Source organism: Triticum urartu, chromosome 5A (assembly GCF_056163025.1).
Source record: "Triticum urartu cultivar PI428250 chromosome 5A, HENAU_Tu73, whole genome shotgun sequence".
Taxonomy (NCBI): Eukaryota; Viridiplantae; Streptophyta; class Magnoliopsida; order Poales; family Poaceae; genus Triticum; species Triticum urartu.
The window spans coordinates 87,715,318-87,740,746 of record NC_141877.1 but is presented as its reverse complement, the minus strand read 5'-3'; the positions used below and the strand labels follow the sequence as shown (position 1 = coordinate 87,740,746).

Here is a 25,429-nt window from a genome sequence, read left to right as displayed (position 1 = left end):
GAATGAAGCGCGAGATTGCTCAATTCGTGAATGAGTGTGATGTCTGCAGAAGAGTGAAGGCAGAACACCAAAGGCCAGCTGGTCTCCTCCAACCTCTTGCCATTCCAGAATGGAAGTTTGACCACATTGACTTCGTGACTGGGTTTCCAAAGTCCAAGCGTGGCAATGATGCTATATTCGTTGTCATCGACAAGCTCACCAAAGTGGCTCACTTTCTGCCTATCAAAGAGTCAATCACTGCAGCTCAATTGGCGGAGCTCTATACCTCTCGGATTGTCTCTCTGCATGGTATTCCACAAGTGATCTCTGCAGACCGTGGCAGCATCTTTACCTCCAAGTTTTGGGATTCTTTTCAGAAGGCCATGGGCACCAACATCCGCTTTAGCATAGCTTTCCATCCTCAAACTAGCGGTCAAGTCGAACGTGTCAACCAGATTCTTGAAGATATGCTCAGGGCTTGTGTGATTTCCTTCGGCATGAAGTGGGAGGATTGTCTTCCTTATGCTGAATTCTCCTACAACAACAGTTTTCAAGCAAGTTCGGGCAAGGCCCCATTTGAAATTCTGTATGGCAGGAAGTGCCGTACCCCTCTCAACTGGTCCGAAACCGGTGAACGTCAGCTTTTGGGTAATGACTTAATCACAGAGGCAGAGGAAATGTGCAAAGTCATTCGAGATAACCTCAAAGCAGCCCAATCCCGCCAGAAGAGCTACTATGATAGTAAGCACCATGATTTGGCTTTCGAGATCGGAGATCATGTTTACCTCCGCGTCTCTCCTATGAAAGGTACTCGTCACTTCGGTATCAAAGGGAAGCTTGCCCCCAGATACGTGGGACCTTTCAAGATTGTCAGCAAGAGAGGCGATCTCGCCTATCAACTCGATCTTCCTTCAAACTTTGCAAATGTTCATGACGTGTTCCATGTCTCTCAGCTTCGAAAGTGCTTCAAGACTCCTGACCGCACCGTCAACTTCGAGGACATTGAGCTCCAAGGAGATCTCTCTTATCATGAGCATCCAGTGGCTATTCTTGAAGAGACTGAACGCAAGACTCGCAACAAGTCAATCAAATTTCTCAAAGTCAAGTGGTCACACCATTCTGACCGTGAAGCTACCTGGGAACGCAAGGATCACCTCCGTTCTGAGTACCCGGTGTTCTTTCTGTCCAAGATCTCGGGACGAGATCCTTTCGTAGTGGTGGAGTGTTGTAACACCCCGGATATGACTTTCCCAATTTGTACTCCAACTCTTGCCGTTTCCGGCATTAAGTTATTTCATTTTCTTGGGTTCGGGTTTTTGTCTCTGTGTGTTGTTGTCGTTGTCATGTATCTCATATCATGTCATCATGTGCATTGCATTTGCATACGTGTTCATCTCATGCATTCGAGCATTTTCCCCGTTGTCCGTTTTGCATTCCGGCGCTCCGTTCTCCTCCGGTGGTCATTTCTAGCTTTCTTTCATGTGTGGGGATTAAACATTTCCGGATTGGACCGAGACTTGCCAAGCGGCCTTGGTTTACTACCGGTAGACCGCCTATCAAGTTTCGTACCATTTAGACTTCGTTTGATGCTCCAACGGTTAACCGAGGGACCGAAAAGGCCTCGTGTGTGTTGCAGCCCAACACCCCTCCAATTTGGCCCAAAACCCACCTAAACCCTCTCCATCATCTAGAGCATTCGATCACGATCGCGTGGCCGAAAACCGCACCTCATTTGGACACTCCTAGCTCCCTCTATGCCTATATATACCTCCCCCATTCCAAATCCCGGATCCCCTCTTCAAAACCCTAAAATTCCGTCTCCGCCGCCGCCGGACGTGTCCGGACGGAGCCGGATGTGTCCGCCCAGCCCCGCCGCCGCCACGTGTCGCCACCCTGTTCGCCACCGCCCGTGCCCACATCGCCGCGCCGCGCGGGCCCGCAAGGCCCGTGGCCGGCCCTCCCGCCGCCCGACTAGGCCGAGCCGCCCCAGCCGGCGCCGCCCGCGTCTTCCCCACGCCCGGCCACTCCGAGCCGCCGCCGACCGCGGCCGCCGACGCCAGCCGCCCCGCCACTCGACGCCGGCCGCCGCGCGCCCGCCCGACGCGCCGCCTCGCCCGTCGGCCGCCGCCTCACCGCCGTCCGCCGCCTCCCGGCGCCGCCATCGCCACCGCCGGCTCCGGCCTCCTCCTCCTCTCGTCGCCAGATCCTCCAAGCGTCAAGTCCGGCCGCCGTCTCCCACAGCTCCGGCGAACCTCGTAAATCGCGCCCGGATCCCGATCTGGATCTGAGATCCAAAACTCGGTTGACTTTTTGCCCGAAACCCTAGTTCATATGCTCCTCTTCATTGCATCGTAACTCCTCATCCGTAGCTCCGTTTTGGGCATATAGCATATCAAAATGTTTGTCTGAGAGAGTACATCATTTCTTCTCATTGCATCATTTTCATTTGAGTTCATCTTGATGCCCGAAATGCTGTTAGAAGAGGGCTACTTGAGATAATTGTCAGATCTGCTACTCCATTTAGATATTTGTCATTTTGCCATGATTATTGTGTGCATGATATGCCCATGAGCTCTACATATGTTTTGTTAAGGGTTTTGCCATCTTTCCAGAGGTGCAACCCATGTATTTTTGTGATGTGTGTGGTGACTAGCACAAGCTTGCAAAGTGAGGCACTTGGTAATGCTGATTTCAGGGACTTAGCATTTCCACTAAGTCCTTGACCTGTTTATCTCATATGGCCATATGTTCTTGTTTTTTCCTAGTGATCCGTGCCTCGTTTGAGGATGATCAGTAAGGATGTTTTGTTAATCTTGTAGTGCTCTATCCATCCATGTCTTTGTTTGCAATTATGCAGCCCCCTAGCTTGAGTCAATCGAGCTCTACTTTTGCTACTTCGTGAATCTGGGCAGATTGTCTACTTGTTAGCGATTTTGCCGAGGATGTTGTAGTTGATCCGTGCATGCTATGCTATTGTTCTTGCCATGTCTAGCTTGCATTTTGTGTATTCTTGATGGGTGTATGCTTAGCTTGTCATGACTCGCTCCGTAGTGAGTGCATCGAGCTCATAAACATGCCTACTTGATATCTGTTTTCAGCATGCTCCAGTTTTCACTAAGTCTGAGAACTGATTATGTTTTTGCCATGTTCACATGCTTGCAATTGTATTTTCTGATCCCTTTCGGCTCAAGGTCACTAAGGGACTTTTGTTAAGCTCTTTGAGTATCTCCATTCCATGCTTTACTTTGCCATGTTCAGGTCCTGTAGCATGTAGTTTTGTTGCTCTGAAGAGTGCTACCTGATCTGAAATTCCAGACAAGTGTTAATTTCACTAAGTCTGAAATCTGTTTGCCATATGCATTTTTGCCATGCTTGTTTGAACCTGTTAATGGATGAATTGGCCATAGCTTAGTGCTAGACTTTTGTTAAGCATCTTGAATGCATCCCTGCCATGTATTTTTATGCCATGTTTGAGTGCTGTAGCTTGTTCATCTCTTTGCATTTAGATGGCTACTTGCTGTAAATCGCAGACCGATGTCATATTTGAATCGCTTGCCATTTCCAAACCGTAACTCCGATTCCGGCGTTCTTTATATCGTTTTCAAGCGATTTCATCTCATCTTTCCAGTGGAACACTTGGATTTCCATGTTGAGGCCAGGTTCATGCTTTCCTTGTCAAATCTTGCATATGCATCCCGCATCGCATCCCGCATAGCATACCATCCTTGCATCCTATTGTTTGATCCTTGCACGTGGTTGATTGTGTCCTTGTTGCTTGTTTGTCTTGTTTGGGTAGAGCCGGGAGACGAGTTCGCTAACGAGGAGACCGTTGAGTTTGCTTTCGAGGATCCAGTCAACTCTGACCACTTTGCAGGCAAGATGATCATACCCTCGAAATCACTACTATCATTGCTATGCTAGATTGCTCGCTCTTTTGCTATGCCAATGCTACGATGCCTACCACTTGCTTTCAAGCCTCCCAAATAGCCATGTCAAACCTCTAACCCACCATGTCCTAGCAAACCGTTGATTGGCTATGTTACCGCTTTGCTCAGCCCCTCTTATAGCGTTGCTAGTTGCAGGTGAAGATTGGAGGCCGTTCCTTGTTGGAACATTTATTTACTTGTTGGGATATCATTATATTATCTTGTTGTCTTAATGCATCTATATACTTGGTAAAGTGTGGAAGGCTCGGCCTCTCGCCTAGTGTTTTGTTCCACTCTTGCCGCCCTAGTTTCCGTCATATCGGTGTTATGTTCCCGGATTTTTGCGTTCCTTACGCGGTTGGGTTATAATGGGAACCCCTTGATATTTCATCTTGATTAAAGCTTTTCCAGCAATGCCCAACCTTGGTTTTACCATTTGCCACCTAGCCTCTTTTTCCCTTGGGTTTCCGGAGCCCGAGGGTCATCTTATTTTAGCCCCCCCTGGGCCAGTGCTCCTCTGAGTGTTGGTCCAAACTAGAGTCCTGTGCAGCGCCCCCTCGGGGAAACTCGAGGTTTGGTTATAGTTGTATGGAGAGCTCATCTGATTGTGCCCTGAGAACGAGATATGTGCAGCTCCTATCGGGATTTGTCGGCACATTCGGGCGGTGTTGCTGGTCTTGTTTTAACCTGTCGAAGTGTCTTGAAGAACCAAGATACCGAGTCTGATCGGAACGTCTTGGGAGGAGGTATATTCGTTCGTTGACCGTGAGAGCTTGTCATGGGATAAGTTGGGACTCCCCTGCAAGGATTTGAACTTTCGAAAGCCGTGCCCGCGGTTATGGGCAGATGGGAATTTGTTAATGTATGGTTGTAGATAACTTGAACCTTAACTTAATTAAAATGAATCCACTGAGTGTGTTACCGTGATGGCCTCTTCTCGGCGGAGTCCGGGAAGTGGACATGGTGTTGGAGTAATGCTTGCGCAGGTTGCTCTCTAGTTTCTCGCTCGCGCTTTGCCTCCTCTTCTCGCTCTCTTTTGCGAACAGGATAGCCACCACATATGCTAGTTGCTTGCTGCAGCTCCACATATATTTTTTTACCTTGCCTTACCTATAAGCTTAAATAGTCTTGATCGCGAGGGTGCGAGATTGCTGAGTCCCTATGGCTCATAGATTACTATTACACCAGATGCAGGGCCTGATGATTCCGCTCCAGGTGACGCGCTCGAGCTCAAGTGGGAGTTCGACGAGGACTCTCAACGATACTATGTTTCCTTTCCTGATGATCAGTAGTGGTGCCCAGTTGGGGGTGATCGGGACCGTGTCGCATGTTGGGTTATCTTTTATTTTGGCACCGTAGTCGGGCCATGAGTGTTTTGGATGATGTAATGTTATTTATGTACTTGATTGACGTGGCGAGTGTAAGCCAACTATGTTATCTCCCCTTTTATTATCTATATTACATGGTGTAGGATCGAAAGTATGTCTAGAGGGGGGGTGATTAGACTACTTCACCAAATAAAAACTTAACCTTTTCCCAATTTTAGTTCTTGGCAGATTTTAGCTATTTTTGGAACAAGTCAAGCAATCATAACATAATTCAAGCAAGCATGCAAAGAGTTTATAGGCAGCTAAAAGTAAAGCATGCAACTTGCAAGAATGTAAAGGGAGGGTTTGGAGAATTCAAACGCTATTGGAGACACGGATGTCTTTCCCATGGTTCGGATAGGTGGTGCTATCCTACATCCACGTTGATGGAGACTTCAACCCACGAAGGGTAACGGTTGCGCGAGTCCACACAGGGCTCCACCCAAGGGCAACGGTTGCGCGAGTCCACACAGGGCTCCACCCACGAAGGGTCCACGAAGAAGCAACCACCCACAAAGGGTCCACGAAGAAGCAACCTTGTCTATCCCACCATGGCCATCGCCCACGAAGGACTTGCCTCACTAGCGGTAGATCTTCACGAAGTAGGCGATCTCCTTGCCCTTACAAACTCCTTGGTTCAACTCCACAATCTTGTCGGAGGCTCCCAAGTGACACCTAGCCAATCTAGGAGACACCACTCTCCAAGAAGTAACAAATGGTGTGTAGGTAATGAACTCCTTGCTCTTGTGCTTCAAATGATAGTCTCCCCAACACTCAACTCTCTCTCATAGGATTTGGATTTGGTGGAAAGAAGATTTCAGTGGAAAGCAACTTGGGAAGGCTAGAGATCAAGATTCATATGGTAGGAACGGAATGTCTTGGTCTCAACACATGAGTAGGTGGTTCTCTCTCAGAACATATGAGTTGGAATGATGTGTGTGTTCTGATGGCTCTCTCACTGAATGAGAAAGAGGTGGAGGGGTATATATAGCCTCCACACAAAATCCAACCGTTACACACAATTTACCAATCTCGGTTGGACCGAATCAGAAAACTCGGTCTGACCGAAATAGTAAACCTAGTGACCGTTAGGAATTTCGGTGGGACTGACATGCAACTCGGTAGGACCGATTCGGTTAGGGTTTGGGCATAACGTAATCTCGGTGAGACCGATTACACAAACTCGGTGAGACCGAATTTGGTAATTAGCTAACCAGAGAGTTGGTCAGGCAAACTCGGTGGGACTGATTTGCTCTTTCGGTGAGACCGAGTGGAACTCGGTGAGACCGAAAAGTTACAAAGGGGAAACACTGAGTTTACATTGCAATCTCGGTGGGACCGATTCGCTCTTTCGGTGGGACCGAAAAGTTACGAAAGGGAAATAGAGAGTTTGCAACCCCATCTCGGTGAGACCGAGATCCTTATCGGTGGAACCGAATTGCTAGGGTTTGGCAGTGGCTAATGACAAGTGAAACTCGGTGGCGCCGGATAGGAAGAATCGGTAGGACCGAGTTTGGCTTAGAGTTTAGGTCATATGTGGATATGGGAAAGTAGTTGAGGGTTTTGGAGCATATCACTAAGCACATGAAGCAAGAGGCTCATTAAGCAACACCTCATCCCTCCTTAATAGTATTGGCTTTTCCTAAAGACTCAATGTGATCTTGGATCACTAAAATATAAAATGAAGCGTCTTGAGCTTTTGAGCTTGAGCCAATCCATTGTCCTTAGCATTTTGAGGGTTCCACTTTCACATCCATGCCATGCCAATCATTGAGCTTTCCTGAAATAATTATCTTGGAATAGTATTAGCTCAATGAGCTATATGTTGTTATGAATTACCAAAACCACCTAGGGATAGTTGCACTTTCAATCTCCCCCTTTTTGGTAATTGATGACAACATATAGATCAAAGCTTCGACAAAAGATAATAAGCATGAAATATATCGTCGCTTTGAGAAGTATGTGATAAGTAAGAGCTCCCCCTAAATTTGTGCATATTTAAAATTTGCTTTGGACTGCAAATGCACAAAGAGTTAGAGTCATGGGTTACTCTTCCATGTCACATACATCTTGGTGGAGCGCTCAAAATGATAAGAATGAAATACATGCACTCATCACCAAGAATAATGAATGATCACAAATGAGAGATAGAATGATAATATTTAAGCAAGCATTAAGTGTAGCTTATGATCAAACACATGATCATCAATGTCTCACAAACATAAGGACGTAGTATCTCACACAGAAGCAAACAAAGTTCGAAAAACCACCAAATAAAGCAAGAGAGAAAAGCAAGCAACACACTCTCTCTCGAAGCCTATGATCTATACATCTTCTCCCCCTTTGGCAACAAGTTACCAAAAAGTTCCTAGAAAATGCATAGCACTATATCGACGCTCAGGCTTGATCTTCAGGTGGTGGTGGAGTCCGGAGCACTCCAAGGACGAAGCCTTCGGTAGACGTGGTCGGAGTCGAGGCTGTAGTGGATGCTGGAGCTGGTGGAACTGAGGCTGTGGCTGGTGCAGACGTTGTAGCTCTGGTGTCAGCAACTGGCAGTGCAGACGACCTCGGACCTCGTGGCACCCTCGCAAAAGCATCAGTCGTGGTCCTGCCTCTCCTCTCATTCATGTCCTCCTGGAGCTGCTCTACGGCAGTCTGTATCTCTGTCACCTTGATGTCCAAGTCATAGAACCTCTGTTCCATGATCCTCTCTAAACTCGCCTGGTTCTGAGTCAGGGTGGCTATACTCTGCTCAATCCGTAGGCTAGACGCAATCAAGTAACTGAGCTGCTCTTGTTTGGTTTTCAGGAAGTAATCAGATGCCTCCGCTTGAGTAGGCATCCTGGCAGCTTTCTCCTTCTTCGCCTTCTCCTTCTGAGCTTGTGCATGGACAGATGATGGTTCATTCTCAGTCATAACAACTTCATTGTTCTCAAAATCTGGACGGATGGGCAGGTGTTCCTTATCCAACAAATATATGCCCGTGCCCATCTTGGAGTTGATGAGCTCCTGAATCTGAGGGGCATATCCACAGCTCCTCTTCTGATCTGCCGCAGTCCTTTTGATTGTTTCAACTATGAGGCTCATGACTTTGAATTTTTGAGGCACGTCAAAAACATGAAGCAAGTTGATCGCGTGACCTCTGATCATCTTGTGATCTCCAGACTTGGGAAGAAGGGTGTGCCTAAGGATCCAGTTGATCGTAGGCAATCCTGATAGCAGATAATGCACTGAGCCAAACTTGAACGTGTCAAGTGCTTCATTCGGAATCTCCTTGTACATGTTGGACATGGAGTTGTGGTCCATCTTTTTCTTGGCATAAATGTCCAAGTCATCTGCTTGCTCCTCTAGGGCATTGATCAACTTCGCCCATTCCTCAACAGTAGAGTGGTACCTCGTACCCTCAGACATCCATGTAATCCTCCCATCTGGATAGAAGTGAGCTGTGGAGTAGAACTGCATGATGAGTTCCTCGTTCCACTTTGTGAGCTTCTGCCCAACAAAGTCCTCTACTCCACACGCCATGAAGCTGTCCTGAACTCCTGGGTAGTACTCTTCATTGTCCTTGATATAGGTCCAGTCGACCCATCTCATGTCACATACAATTGGCTTCTTGTCAAGTAGCACTGTCTCATAGAAATCCTGCTGCTCCTTGGTATGAAACCTGTAGTCCACTGCAGTCCTTCTCCTAGAAGCATATGGATCTGCTTCTCTCCACTTCCTGAGCCTTGAGTCTCTCCTGAGCTTCATATCCTCAGCCACAGGATGAACATCGTTGTGGTCTGGGATCTTGGGCTTGAGCTTCCGAAGGACACTCTCTTCTTCTTCCTCTGCAACAGTCTCAGGCACTGGGGCCTTGTTCTTCTCAGTGGCTGGGATGCTTCTTGTGTTTCTCTTTGGTGCACTCTTAGGCTTAGATGCAGCCTTAGGTGCTTCCTTGGGCTTGGATGCAGCTCCCCCTGACCTTATGGCATATCCCATAAGTTTGGCTGCCTTGGGCGCTGGTGCAGCTGCCTCTTCTTCCTCCTCCTCTTCTACCATGATGGAGGCCTTCCCAAGCACTTTAGCCACAGTCTTCTTCACTCTTTCTTTCCTCTTCTTGCCCTCAGCTGCAACGGGCTCAATGGGAGCAGGCTTCTCAGTTGAGGCTCTAGCCTTTGACATGGGCTGCCTGCCTGCTGGCCTTTTGATTTTCATACCTGGCTTAGTGCCTTGAGCTGGTTCAATTCTCTTGGAAGTGGCCTCTTCCTCTGCCACATAGTCCTCATCTTCAGAATCTGAGGTTTTCTTCTTCCTTTGTCTCGTGGCAGCTTTAGGCAGGTTGCTGGGTGTGCTCCTGCTGCCATCATCTGAGGAACTTGAGGGGCTAGTGCCCTCACTCAGCTGCACTTGCTGCTCTAACAAGTTTTGGCTGTCACTCTGGTCTGACATGTTGCAAACTGACTGCTGACCCTGTGAATAGATTATAGAGGAGATAGAGTGGATGAGCATCACAAAATGCAGAGATTTTTACAAAAAGAATGATCCAAAAACTTAGTTTTAGTTTCCCACTGAAATCATCTCGGATCTACCGATTTTCAAACTCGGTGATACCGAAGCAGTTTTGGAACCTAAACTAGTGAACTCGGTAGGGCCGAGTCACAGTTCGGTGGCACCGAGACTGCTAGGGTTTCACTGGGTTCAAAAATCGGTCACACCGATAAGTAATTCTCGGTCAGACCGAGTCTCACTTGTGCAATGGCATAAGCCAAATCGGTGGGACCGAGTTTTTCAACTCGGTGGGTCCGAGATAGTTTCGGCAGAAACCTAAACCTAGAATTTTCGAATCAAACCTAATCTATGAGCGTTTTGACTGGATAGAAGTTTCTCAAATGTGGCAAGAATGAATACGATCACAATGTGCTAGGAATCAGATTGAGGAATAGCACAGAGATCAAGTCCATACCCTAGTTCGGCGGGGACTTGCTACGGCGGCAACGACGGGGCAGAATTTCCGTTGACGGCGACGGAGACCAGCGACTGGAGGCTGCTGGCGGCGAGAAGACGATCCGTAGACCTCGAGGGCAGAGCAGGCTATCGCGCGGGCGAAGGGGTTCGGAGAAATTTCCAAATTTTGCCCGTGACTATATATAGCCCGACCCTGTCAGTGTGACCGAGTGGAACAACTCGGTGGCACCGAGATTCATAACTGCGTGCAGTTACTGAAACTCGGTGTGACCGAAAGGTTCAAATCGGTTGCACCGAGATCTAAAACCTAGATCAACTTAATGATCTCGGTAGGACCGAAAGTGGAGTATCGGTCAGACCGAGAATCATAAAGAGGTTTTGGAAGTTTAAGTCTATGACGAATCGGGGACTCCGAGCGCTCCTCACACAGAGTGGTTCGAATCTGACTTGATCAAATTTTGTGATGCAGCATGAATAGAGTTTGAGACGAGAAAAACATAGATAGCTAGAGGAGGTTCTTAGGCATTCTTGTCCATCCACTTGGCAAGAGAAGATAAAGCCAAACAATCAAAACAACAAGTGGATGTCCTCGAATGAGTAAAATATGCAATCAGCATGCTCACACAATAAGATGGCGAATGAAATATGTGGCAAGGCATGCACAACCAATTCTAGCATCTATCAAGCAATTTGCGATGACTAGGTCATCTATATATGAGTATATTGACTTAGGAGTCAAGTGAGAACACTTGATCATAGGTCATACTCATCGTTTAAGCTCAAGTGGGGTTACCACTTTTACATAAAGCATTGTTGTGTTCACATCTTTAGAGTTGCTTTAGTTCAAGTCTTAGAGTAAAGCTCCCCCTAGATGTGATATCCCCCCTAAGAGGGCTGAACTAACCTTGGGTTTTGTCGATGATGACTTCATGTAGATATCGAAGATGTGGATGCTCAATGTTGATGTAGATCTCTTGGAGCTATCCATTTGAGTGAATTGCACTTTCAATACCTACATGGGTTAGTCCCACAAGGAACAAACAAGGATATCCATAGACATAGAGTGATGCACACAAAGGATGATGTCCATGAAAACTTTTAGGTTACCTTGTCCCTTGTCTTACCAACAAGAGGGTTTGTGACTCCTTGAACTAGTGCAAGATGTGGAAGTTGATTGCACTTGTTCTTGCCAAAATGATAAGAGTGGAGTATGTTGGCGGAGTCACCCTCAAGAATTCTCTAGTTCTTCTTCTTTTGGATCCACATCATCTTGATGGGAATCCTTGGAGTTGTAATCGTACTTGATGAAGTGGAACTTGAAGTAGTCTTGGGAATCCACTTGACTAAGGTCTTAGGAGCTTCTTCAAATGCATCAATTTCCTCTTGAAGCTTGTCCTTGCCTTTTTGCTCGTAGTCTTGTGGTGGAAGATCATCTTGAGCTTGTGTCCCCTTGAAAGAAGTACACTTTTCTTTTTGAGGGACAAACTTTGTCTTGGGGTATTGATCTTCTTCCCATTCAACTCCATTGGCATTGAACTTTGGTTCAAAACCAACACCTTGATTCTTCCGGTGCATTCCTTGCTTGCGCACAATTTCCTCGAATTGCTTACTCCCGCAAGGCTTTTGTATACTCCTTTCTCTATAATTCCCTTCAATAAGCTATTTTCTTGCTCAAGTGTAACTTGTCTAAGAGAATCATTAGTGGAATCAAGAGAACTACTAGAAGCAACAATATTGGATTTAGCATGATCATTGTTACTACTAGAGGAAGAATCTTTCTTGTTAGACTTGACTTGAGGCATGTAAGTGGATAAGAGTAAACGCTTGGCAATGTAAGAAGAACTTTTCTTGCGGAGATCATCATTGATTGCCTTTAAGAACTCATGCTCTTGCTCAAGATTGAGCTTTTCAAAGCGTAGTTTCTCATGAGCTCTTAAAAGTTCTCGATGATCTTCGAAGATAGTGTCATGAGCTAACTTAAGAGTTTTTAGTTCTTTAGTTAGAGCCTCAATCTTCTCCTTATCATTGTCATTCATTTTATCTTGATTAGCATGATTAATTGGTCTTTCATCATAGTATTCATCACTAGAGTTGTCACCAAGCAAATCATCACCTAACAAGTCATCTTCATCACTATTGAAATCAACATACTCGGGGTGTGTTACTTTAGGACCTTTGGCCATGAAGCATCTTCCGATTCCTTCATTTGGTGAGTCAAATATGTCGTAGGAGTTGGTTGACACAAGTGCTAGTCCGGCAACACCTTCATCTTGAGTATCTTCGGAGTCGGAGTGATAACTTCTCTCGGAGTGGCTGTCGGAGTCGGAGCCGGATACCCATTCACCAACATGAGCTTGATGTCTTCGTTTTGTGTAGCTCCTTGATGATTTCTCCTTCCTTTCTGAATCCTTGCTTCTCCGTGAGTATCTTCGTTCATAACGATCATCTCTACTCCTTCTCTCTCTTGGTGGTGATCCTTTGCTTCTTCTTTTTGGAGAATCTTCTCTTCTCTTGTAGGGAGCCGTACACTCATTGGAATAGTGTCCGGGTCTTCCACAATTGTAACAGTTTCGCTCTCGGCTGGAAGATCTTTTGTCATTGTAGGACCTTGACTTGGAGCTTCTATCTTTGCTTCTACTCTTGTAGAACTTGTTGAAGTTCTTCACCATTAGGCTCAATTCTTCATTGAAGTCTTGTTTCTCACTTGATGATGTAGGGGCTTCACATGAGGCTTTATAGGCACCACTTGATTTGTTGTGAAGTTCCTCTTTATCCTTAAGTGACATCTCATGAGCAACAATTCTTCCAATCACCTCCGTTGGCTTGAAATCTTTGTAATTGGGCATCATTTGGATCAATGTGCACACGGTATCATATTTTCCATCCAAGGCTCTTAGGATCTTCTTGATGATGAATCTATTGGTCATCTCTTCACTTCCTAAGCCGGAAATCTCATTTGTGATGAGAGCAAGCATAGAGTACATTTCAGCGACACCTTCACCATCCTTCATCTTGAACTTGTCAAGTTGGCTTTGAAGCACATCCAACTTGGATTCCTTGACGGAGTCGGTACCTTCGTGCATATCAATCAAAGTGTCCCAAATTACCTTTGCATTCTCAAGGCGGCTGATTTTGTTGAATTCTTCGGGGCACAATCCGTTGAAGAGAATATCACAAGCTTGAGCATTGTATTGTAACATCTTCAACTCATCCGCGGTAGCTTCATGGTTTGGTTCTCTCCCGTCAAAGAAGTCACCTTGCAAACCAACACACAGAATAGCCCAAACAGTGGGGTTATGTCCAAGAATATGCATTTTCATTTTATGCTTCCAACTAGCAAAATTAGTGCCATCAAAGTAAGGACCTCTACGGTGATAATTTCCCTCGCTAGATGCCATACTCTCCTAGGTTGTGAAACCAAGGCTATGACCACCAAAAGATATGGAGATCAAGCAAATGGAGACCAAAGCTCTGATACCACTTGTAGGATCGAAAGTATGTCTAGAGGGGGGGTGATTAGACTACTTGACCAAATAAAAACTTAACCTTTTCCCAATTTTAGTTCTTGGCAGATTTTAGCTATTTTTGGAACAAGTCAAGCAATCATAACATAATTCAAGCAAGCATGCAAAGAGTTTATAGGCAGCGAAAAGTAAAGCATGCAACTTGCAAGAATGTAAAGGGAAGGGTTTGGAGAATTCAAACGCTATTGGAGACATGGATGTTTTTCCCGTGGTTCGGATAGGTGGTGCTATCCTACATCCACGTTGATGGAGACTTCAACCCACGAAGGGTAACGGTTGCGCGAGTTCACACAGGGCTCCACCCAAGGGCAACGGTTGCGCGAGTCCACACAGGGCTCCACCCACGAAGGGTCCACGAAGAAGAAACCACCCACAAAGGGTCCACGAAGAAGCAACCTCGTCTATCCCACCATGGCCATCGCCCACGAAGGACTTGCCTCACTAGCGGTAGATCTTCACGAAGTAGGCGATCTCCTTGCCCTTAAAAACTCCTTGGTTCAACTCCACAATCTTGTCGGAGGCTCCCAAGTGACACCTAGCCAATCTAGGAGACACCACTCTCCAAGAAGTAACAAATGGTGTGTAGGTAATGAACTCCTTGCTCTTGTGCTTCAAATGATAGTCTCCCCAACACTCAACTCTCTCTCATAGGATTTGGATTTTGTGGAAAGAAGATTTGAGTGGAAAGCAACTTGGGAAGGCTAGAGATCAAGATTCATATGGTAGGAATGGAATGTCTTGGTCTCAACACATGAGTAGGTGGTTCTCTCTCAGAACATATGAGTTGGAATGATGTGTGTGTTCTGATGGATCTCTCACTGAATGAGAAAGAGGTGGAGGGGTATATATAGCCTCCACACAAAATCCAACCATTACACACAATTTACCAATCTCGGTGGGACCGAATCAGAAAACTCGGTCTGACCGAAATAGTAAACCTAGTGACCGTTAGGAATTTCGGTGGGACTGACATGCAACTCGGTAGGACCGATTCGGTTAGGGTTTGGGCATAACGTAATCTCGGTGAGACCGATTACACAAACTCGGTGAGACCAAATTTGGTAATTAGCTAACCAGAGAGTTGGTCAGGCAAACTCGGTGGGACCGATTTGCTCTTTCGGTGAGACCGAGTGGAACTCGGTGAGACCGAAAATTTACAAAGGGGAAACACTGAGTTTACATTGCAATCTCGGTGGGACCGATTCGCTCTTTCGGTGGGACCGAAAAGTTACGAAAGGGAAACAGAGAGTTTGCAACCCCATCTCGGTGAGACCGAGATCCTTATCGGTGGAACCGAATTGCTAGGGTTTGGCAGTGGCTAATGACAAGTGAAACTCGGTGGCGCCGGATAGGAAGAATAGGTAGGACCGAGTTTGGCTTAGAGTTTAGGTCATATGTGGATATGGGAAAGTAGTTGAGGGTTTTGGAGCATATCACTAAGCACATGAAGCAAGAGGCTCATTAAGCAACACCTCATCCCTCCTTAATAGTATTGGCTTTTCCTAAAGACTCAATGTGATCTTGGATCACTAAAATATAAAATGAAGCGTCTTGAGCTTTTGAGCTTGAGCCAATCCATTGTCCTTAGCATTTTGAGGGTTCCACTTTCACATCCATGCCATGCCAATCATTGAGCTTTCTTGAAATAATTATCTTGGAATAGTATTAGCTCAATGAGCTATATGTTGTTATGAATTACCAAAACCACCTAGGGATAGTTGCACTTTCACATGGGATGTTGTGAAGATTGCCTAACTTGCGACATATGCCTTCAATGCGATTATGTCTCTAAATCGTGCCTCAACACGTGGGAGCTATAGTCGCATTGAGGGTGTTACATGTTGGTAATCAGAGCCTTCCCTGACCTTAGGAGCCCCATTGCTTGATCGTTATTAGCGGCCGAGTTGTGTCTAGAAAAAAATGTTTTGAGTCATTTAGGAATTATATATCGGAGAGTTTAGGAATTCTTTTTACTTCCCAGTCTCCTCATCACACCATAGGCCCTCCATGACTGCAAGCAATGCACCGACCGACAAGCTTCGGCCGATGAAAGGGCCGCAGTAACCAAAACGACCAATCGAGGAGCCAGCATGTCAGAGAAGAGGTGAAGCAGGAGCAGACCATGTCGACGTCCAACACCCCTACCGGTGACGGGTGGCCCAACCGCATCGGGGCCGCCCATCACTCCCGCCACCTCTCCCAACGCCACCCCCTGCGACGCCCGACCTCGGCTCCCGTCCTGGATCTGCATCTGGTAGATACAGGACACTCACCCAACAACGCGAGGTGCCGGAAATGGCACAACTTGTCACCGCGAGAGGACCTAGGGGCATCCACACAAGCAGCTCACCAACGGCACGACGCTGGAGCCTATCCTGCCGCTGCCGCGAACTGCCCGCACCACTACTGTGGACTGCCACCAAGCCGTTGTGGCCCATGCCGTCCCAGCAACCAGACAGGCCGCTGCCATCCCCCCGAGGCACCAGTCATTGACCAAGGGGCCAGATCCGAGTGGACCTAACCGGAGATCAGCGGGGGTGCCTAGTCCCTCATCCCGCGCCACCACTGCTGGATATACTTGGCCAAATGGGCCGGCCCGGCCCAGCCCACTGCAATCGTGCCTGGCACGACATGGCCCGCCATGACACGATTATTAGTCGGGCCGTGCCGTGCCGGCCGACGGGCGGAGCTCGCAGCCCAGGCACGTCACGCAGCCTATCTGGGCCGGCACGCAGCACGCCCAGGCACGCCGACCCGTTATCGCACGTTGGGCCACCTGGCGCATATTTACCTCGGATGGCGCATTTTTCCTCTCTGTACAGTGAAAAAAGTCCAAAAAATGTAGAAAAATGCAAAAAAATGTAGAGCATTATGTGGGATAAATCTAGAGTTTTATTAGCTCTTGCCTCATTAAAACCTTCCATCCCCCAAAAGTAAAAGAGTACAAGTTATGCTCTAGAAATACTACTCCCGCCGTTCCTCCCGTCCGCGCCGCTGGACCTCATCCCCGGCGCGTCAACCGGCCATTCGCCGGTCCCCATCACCGCTACGCCGCCGTCGCCATCAACCCTACTGGCCCACTACACCTCGGAGGCCATGGCGGGGGTCCTCAACGACTTGGTCGTCGCGGTCCAGGGCATCCGGCTCTTCCGGGCCAGCCCGTACGGACCGCCACAGCCGCCCCCGCCGCCTGCGCCCTCCGGACCGCCGGCGCTCCCGTGGTACTCGGTACCTGCCGTGCTCGCCGGCGGCTACCCGGCACTACAGCAGCCGGCCGCTCCAGCGCCGGCCTGGCCACACTGGCCCGCGCCAGCACCCGCGGCATCGGCCGCGTCTGCCCCAACCCCGTGGCCGGTCTGGTCTGCCCCGGCCCCCTCCGCGCCGGCTGCGCCGGCCCCCACGCCGTCTCCACCGCCTAGCGCCGGCCTGAGTCAGGGCCCTTCCGGGGGGCTTCCGATCCAGCAGGTGCGGTTTCCACCGTCGCCCTCTCCGATTCCGGCTTGGCTCACCGGAACGTCGCCACCGCCGGTCTACACGGAGGCCGGCGACCCGGCGGTGCCCACGCTATAGTTCGGCGCGCCATCCTCGGCCCTTCGCATCGACGAACCGGTGGGCACTGGCGCATCGACCCCGACACCACCTCGCTTCGCCCGGATCGACTTTGCCACGTATGATGGCTCGGAGGACCCTCTTAACTGGTTAAACCAGTGTGATCAGTTCTTCCGGGGGCAGCGCACACCTGCGTCCGAGCGCACTTGGCTCACGTCATACCACCTCCGGGGTGCCGCCCAGACATGGTACTACGCCCTCGAGCAGGACGAGGGTGGCATGCCCCCCTGGGATCGTTTCCGCGAGCTGTGTCTCCTTCGCTTCGGACCACCACGGCGTGGCAGCCGCTTGTCCGAGCTGGGCCGCCTACCCTTCACCTCCATGGTCCAGGATTTCGCCGACCGCTTCCAGGCTCTGGCGTGTCACGCACCAGGGGTGACGGCACTACAGCGGGCTGAGCTCTTCGTCGGCGGCCTTCCCGACCACATCCGCGTGGACGTTGAGATGAAGGGACCCCAGGACCTGCAGACGGCCATGTACTACGATCGGGCGTTCGAGCAGCGCGCCCAGGCCTTAACACGGCCCGCACCACCTCGGGGGAGCCGAGTGCCTCTACGACCACCGCCGGCCACGCCAGCTTCTTCAGCCGCCTCACCGACGGCCACTCTGGCCGCGACGTAGCCCTTCCGGCGCTTCTCGCAGGCCGAGCAGCTCGAGCGCCGCCGCCTGGGGCTGTGCTTTAACTGTGATGCGCCCTATGCCCCGGGCCATGTCTGCCCGCGCCTCTTCTACTTGGAGACAGTCGACGAGACAGAGGACGCTGCCACCGACGATGGACTCGGCGACCCAGCCGCCGCCGAGGTCGCACCGGCACCCGCGCCCGCGCCGGCTACGGCCCTTGTCGTCTCCCTCCACGCGTTGGCCGGCATCCGCAATGAGCGGACTATGCTTATCCCAGTCACGATCCACGGGGAGACTCTGGTGGCTCTCTTAGACACGGGCTCTACACACAACTTCCTTCCGGAGGCTACTATGCGGCGCCTTGCACTACAGCCGACAGGAGGGGAGCAGCTGCGGGTCACCGTCGCTAATGGTGACCGCCTCCGATGCCATGGGCTCGCTCGGGACGTTCCTATTACTATCGGCGACGAGCACTTCACCATCACGTGTGCCGGCATCGACTTGGGCTGTTTCGACTTCATCCTTGGCGTCGACTTTTTGCGGACTCTCGGTCCCATCCTTTGGGACTTCGATGCCCTGACGATGACCTTCTGGCGCCTCGGCCGCCGCATCCAGTGGGAGGGCGTTGGCGGCACCCCGGCGTCGCCCCCACTCCAGCTAGCCGCGGCCACCAGGGAGGCCGAGCATCTGCTGCTGGATCACCTCCTGCAGCAGCACGGTGATCTTTTTGCGGAACCCCAGGGCCTTCCGCTGGCCCGGGTCTACGACCACCGTATTCATCTCCTGCCGGGCTCGGCTCCGGTGGCAGTACGGCCCTACCGGTACCCTCAGTTGCAGAAGGACGAGTTGGAGCGGCAGTGTGCCATCATGCTTGCCGCGGGCATTATCCGTATCTCTACATCACCCTTTACGGCACCGGTCCTCCTCGTACGTAAGTCGGACAGCACTTGGCGCTTCTGCATCGACTACCGCGCCCTTAATGCTCTCACACTTAAGGATAAGTTTCCTATTCCGGTGGTCGATGAACTCCTGGATGAGCTACATGGGGCGCGCTTCATCACCAAACTGGACCTCCGGTCGGGGTATCATCAGGTGTGCATGCATCCCGACGACATCGCCAAGACGGCGTTCCGGACCCATCACGGCCACTTCGAGTTCTTGGTGATTCCCTTTGGCCTCTCCAACGCCCCGGCGACACTTCAGGCCTTGATGAACGATGTCCTCCGGCCCTACTTACGTCGGGTTGTGCTCGTTTTCTTTGATGACATTCTTATCTACAGTGCCTCTTGGGCAGAGCACCTCTAGCTTCTGGCCATCGTCTTCAACGAGCTTCGGGCGCATCATCTTCATCTTAAGCGCTCGAAGTGCTCATTCGGGGCACCTTCGGTCGCTTACCTCGGCCACGTCATCTCGGCCGAGGGTGTGGCCATCGACGCTGACAAGGTGGCGGCCGTCGCCGCCTGGTCCATTCTGCAGTCTCCGCGGGCTCTTCGCGGGTTCCTTGGTCTTGCCGGGTACTACCGGAAGTTCATCCGAGAGTTTGGCCTTATCGCGGCCCCGCTCACACGTCTGCTCCGTCGCGACGCCTTCTCTTGGGATGCGGAGGCCACTTCAGCATTCAAGGCCCTCAAGGGGGCCCTCACGACGGGACCCGTACTGCAGATGCCGGACTTCGACCTCCCCTTCACCATCGACTGCGACGCTTCCGGTGCGGGGTTTGGTGCGGTCCTGCACCAGGGCGATGGACCCCTCGCCTTCTTCAGCCGCCCCTTTGTTGCTCGCCATCTTAAATTGGCGGCGTATGAGCGTGAGCTCATTGGGTTGGTGCAGGCAGTACGCCATTGGCGGCCCTATCTTTGGGGCCGTTCCTTCCTGATCCGCACGAACCACTACAGCCTCAAGTTCATGCTGGATCAGAGGCTCTTGATGGTTCCCCAGCACCAGTGGATCAGTAAACTCTTTGACTTTGATTTCACCATCGAGTATTGGCCGGGTCGCCTCAACACCGTCATCGACGCCCTGTCTCGGCGTGACGCCGATGTGGACGACGGTGCGGCAGAAGGGGCTACCTTCTGCATCATCACCGGTCCCTCTTTCGCCCTCTACGCTGACATCCGCCGGGCGACCGCTGCCGCGGCCGACGCCCTCCTCCTGCAGCAGCAGCTGGCGGCGGGCGAGCTGGAGGAGCCGTGGCGTCTAGCTGACGGCCTGCTTCTCCACGGGCGCCGCGTCTTCGTTTCGGCGCATGACGATCTTCGTCAGCAGGTGCTGTGTCTCGCCCACTCGGTGGGCCATGAGGGCGTGCAGAAGACGCTCCATCGCCTCCGTGCCAACTTCTACATTCCAGGTGATCGTGCCCTGGTCCGTGACTAGGTACGGTCTTGTGTGACGTGCCGGCGCAACAAAACGGAGACACTGCGGCCAGCTGGTATGCTTCAGCCCTTGGAGGTCCCTTCTCAGGTTTGGGCGGACATCTCCATGGACTTCATCGAGGGCCTTCCCAAGGTGGGCGGCAAATCCGTCATTCTCACGATGGTCGACCGCTTCTCCAAGTATGCTCATTTCATCGCCCTTGGCCATCCATATTCAGCGGCATCTGTCGCACGGGCCTTCTTCGATGGCATTGTCCGTCTCCACGGGTTCCCTTCTTCGATCGTCAGTGATCGGGATCCTGTGTTCACGGGCCATGTATGGCGCGTCCTCTTTTGACTGGCGGGTGTGAAGCTTCGCCTGAGTACCGCCTTCCACCCTCAGACAGACGGCCAGTCTGAGATCGTTAACAAGGTGATTGCCATGTATTTGCGTTGTGTTACAGGTGATCGCCCTCGCGCTTGGGTGGACTGGCTCTCGTGGGCGGAGTACTGCTACAACACCTCTTACCACTCCGCCCTCCGTGATACGCCCTTTGAGGTGGTGTATGGCCGGCCGCCCCCGCCGATTCTGCCGGTTGATCCGGCCTCGGCGCGGACCAAGGCAGCCGGGGCTCTTTTGAGGAGCCGTGATGAGATGCTCGCGGAGGTCCAGCAACGACTCCTCCAGGCCCAGCAGTTGGCCAAACGATACTATGATGGCCACCATCGTGAGGCAGAGTTCACGGTGGGTGATTGGGTCTGGCTGCGTCTACTTCACCGCTCTACGCAGTCGTTGGACCCACGCGCGAGGAAGAAGCTCGGTCCTCACTATGCCGGTCCCTTTGCTATCCTGGAATGCATTGGCAAAGTGGCGTACCGTCTTCAGCTTCCGGCAGGCGCACGGATCCATGATGTCTTCCATGTCGGGCTGCTCAAGCCATTCCGGGGCGATCCACCCGCGGCACCGCCGGCGCTGCGTCTCCTTCCTGTACCGGAGAAGGCGCTGAAGGCTCAGCTGCGCCGAGGCTCCTGGTACGTGTTGATTCGGTGGGCTGGACTACCAGAGGAGGACGCTACTTGGGAGCAACGCGAGGAGTTCCGCCAGCACTACCCCGATTTTCAGCTCGAGGACGAGCCGTTTGCGCAGGCGGGGAGAGATGTTATGACCGGCCAGGTCTATGGCCGCCGAGGGCCCACTGGGCAGGCTTAAGGTCCAAGTTATCTTAGTTTATTTTCAGATTATGGTTATATATACAAGTTGTAAGACTATTTTGAGGATTAAGCAATAAGACTATTCTATTGCCCGGCTCCCAGAGGAGTCGGAACCCTAAAACCCTAGCCTCTCTCTCCTGCGCCGCCGCCACCCAGCCGCAAGGATGGCGCCTCGCCGCCGGCCGCCGCGTTCTAGCCCTCGCCCAGCTCCCTCTTTTCCCTACCACCTACGACCCAGAGGAGCCCGAACCCTAGCTCCTAACAGTATGTCACTAGTTTGTGTATATCAATGCAGAGGAAAATAGTTAAAGGGAATTATTATTAACTAAATCCAAAAGATAACTAGCATATTACCACATAGAGAAAATTGTATATAACCTATGAATTTACAACAAGTCACCAGGTGCACCACAAGGAAGATTCTTTACAAAATAGCTCAAATGTTTTGAATATTTCTTTTGTAAACTATTTATATCTTATAACTTCAACTAACTCGTGAAATGTACTCATGGGACACTGAAATTTTAAAACAAGCTTCAAGTTTTCATATATTCAGCTTTTCCTTGGGATATGGATAATGATTCATGTTAGTGCTAGTAGGCCATTACATATTTTAGAAAATTAGCTGAATATAATTACATTTATGTCTTTCATTACATTTGTAGGAAAACTGGGACCGTGTCCTGAAGGTTATTCCCAAAAGAGACCTATTGTGGAGTATTGTGAACAACATTCTTCCAATGGTACATCCACATGAACTTTTATGGCTTTAGTTGGCAAGTTCTAAATTTCCCATTGAAAAGACTCTTAGTCAATTTTAACATCTAACCGTTTCTTAAGTGCACTACCTATTTTTGGTGTTAGTTCACTACCAATGAAAAGGCAGAAGAGATTGCCAAGGTCTTCAGAAACTACACAGATCCGGAACTTCAGAGTGCACTGCAAGTGAAACTTCAGATGGTGCGTATCAACATGAGATGGATCGACGGTATCCAGAGTGAGCCCAACCTTGCACAGATGGTGGATGAACTGCTTCACAAGCCCTAATGTGTTGTTTGCTTGTAGTGTTATGATTTATGTGCTCAACAATAGTGGGGAAGCTACAAGTTGCTTCTTGAATGTACTATTGTTGTCCGCAATAACATGTTTTTCTTAATTATTATGCATTGAAGATGTCTCTTATTTTCTAGAATGAGAATCCACCTATCTATGTTGATGTTCAAAAGGCACCAAGGAAATATTTACACTTAAACTATGAACTATAGTGGTAAATAAGAGAATGCCTAGGGATAAATATCATTCACATCAACAAAAAAATGATTTTCTTGTACCCAAACCTAAAGTAACCATTCTCAAATCTCTAAGACAAGTTTAAACACCCACATATTTCCATAAATTTGTATACCCTAGCATGATTCACCCGTTACAACACCTTGCATGTTCATTGGACATAATGGAACCTAGATTTTGAAGATCGTTTCCTCAGTTAAACCTTTTACGTGATTCAAGTATGGAAGTGCAATAAGGGTGCACAACAAGCTAGCAGTGGGTTAAACCTTTTACGTGATTCAAGTATGGAAGTGCAATAAGGGTGCACAACAAGCTAGTAGTGGTTGGCGCATAATGTCTACTTGTGGAGGGCACCGACCACTAACATCCCATCATTTCTAACATGGCATCAGTGGTCGACGGGACACCCGCCATTGGTAATGTTTGCATGAGTGGTGGGACTTTTTAAGTGCCCGCCACTGAAAAGCCCGCCCAAGTAAATTAAAAAGAAGTTGTCATGGCGGTATTTTGCACACAAAGCATTGATACCCATATAAAAATAGCAATAGGCTGCAATATTGCATTGATACAGATAAGACATTGCAATACACTGCATTGATACCCATTGTTAAGTGCATGCATGATGTCTCTTAAAGCTACGTCGGTATTTTCCCAAAGACAAAGGGATGATGCAGCACATCTGCGGTAGGTATTTCCCTCAGATATGAAACCAAGGTTATCGAACCAGTAGGAGAACCAAGCAACACAACGTAAACAACCCCTGCACACAAATAACAAATACTCGCAACCCAACGTGTTAAAGGGGTTGTCAATCCCTTTCGGGTAATGGTGCCAGAAATTGGTGTGTTGACGGGAAAAAATTGTAATAGATTGAATAAATAGATCGCAAATAAAATAAAGTGCAGCAAAGTATTTTTATATTTTTGGATTAATAGATAAGAAAATAAAAGAAAAGGAAAAGTAGACCGCAAAGGCAAATAATATGAGAAAAAGATCCGGGGGCCGTAGGTTTCACTAGTGGCTTCTCTCGAGAAAAATAGCAAACGGTGGGTGAACAAATTACTCTTGGGCAATTGATAGAACTTCAAATACTCATGACGATATCCAGGCAATGATCATTATATAGGCATCACATCCAAGATTAGTAGACCGACTCCTGCCTGCATCTACTACTATTACTCCACACATCGACCACTATCCAGCATGCACTACTATAGGTTGCTGCTAACGCGACACTACGATCAGAGACCCTTCGACGAAACTATGTGCGATGCCATAATTGCAAATGTTGGCATAAAATAACCGTCAAAAAGGTGCAAAACGTTTGTGATGGAGGATGCATCAAAAACGGTTCAGATTTTAGTTGCGTGTGCGATGCAGGGCATATGATTCAGCTCAATTAACTATTTGCGATGAGGAGGAATAAAAGAAACGGGCAGCCAGATGAAGGTGTGTGCGATATACAGCATACGGTTCACTCGGATGAACAATTTGTGATTAGGAAACACAAAAGAAACGGGCAGCCAGATGAAGGTGTGTGTGATATACCGCATGCGGTTCACTCGGATGAACTGTTTGCGTTGAGACAAGAGAACATAAACGGTTCAATATAACAAGATGTGTGTGATACGCGGCAAATAGGTCTGTAATCAGAAATGTGTGCGAAGACCGATAATGACACAGACGATTGCTTCTAATTCCGTTTGGGATTGATCAATTCATCACCGACGGGTTCCCTAGTGTGGTCCATGTTCATCTGATCATCATCTACTTCTTGTGCTAGCTCGATGTTTCTTCTATGCTAAGTTTCCATTAATTGATGGCGTTTTATGAACACACCACCGTTTCCGGCCATTTCCTCACCTGTTTCCCGCCACCCAGCGATATTACGCATAGGCGGCGTGCAACACACAGAGGCGACAAGCGCAGCCTATAGCACATCCACCTTTTCCAAGCATGCTAACCCACCAAAGCACCGCCTCTGCCATCAACCTCGTCGACGAGGAAAACGAGCAGGCTCACGGTCCATCGAGGCCGAGGCGCTCCTCGGCAACGCGATGGACGATGCCGTGATGCGCGTCATCGCCAGGGTTGAGCAGACCTTTGGCGCATGGCGCTTGAGCGCCGCGGATCAAGATAGGCATGTCAGCACCGACAGGCTGCAGCTCGCTGCACAACATGATCGATGGCACACCGCAGAGCAAGCTAGGCGTGTCCGCGCTGATAGGCTGCGGCTCACCGCACGGCGAGACCGTTGGAGCGCCGCAGAGCGAGATGCCCGGTGTGCCGCACAAAAAGAGCGGATCCATCGGCTCTTGCTTGCTAGGTACACATCCCATCAGTACCCCCATTCCTCGCCAGGAGTGGACAGAGGCCCTCAGCGCCATACTTGCACCAGAGGCCGGCCGCGCCGTACTTGCACCGGACGCCTGCCGCACTGTTCACATGGGTGCCGCCGTTCGCCTTGTCCGCGGCCCGCTGGATGCCAATGCACTGGTCCGTAGGCTCCATCGCCTCCTTGGCCCAGGTGTCCACCTGGGCGCAGTAGAGAAACATGGCAACCGCATCCTCGAGCTGGTGATCTTTGATGAAATAGCCAACTT

General features: G+C 49.7%; 1 protein-coding gene across 1 annotated transcript in view; it reads left to right on the top strand.

The window, feature by feature from the left end:
* Positions 1-22,485, top strand: part of LOC147970422 (aminopeptidase M1-C-like) — a 43,162-nt gene extending 20,677 nt beyond the window's left edge. Inside the window, exons 4-5 of the mRNA XM_087522651.1 lie at positions 22,202-22,279; positions 22,401-22,485. Coding sequence (XP_087378777.1) covers positions 22,202-22,223 — 22 coding nt within the window. The 3' untranslated portion in view covers positions 22,224-22,279; positions 22,401-22,485. The remainder of the gene's footprint in view (positions 1-22,201; positions 22,280-22,400) is intronic.
* The last annotated feature ends 2,944 nt before the right edge of the window (positions 22,486-25,429 follow it).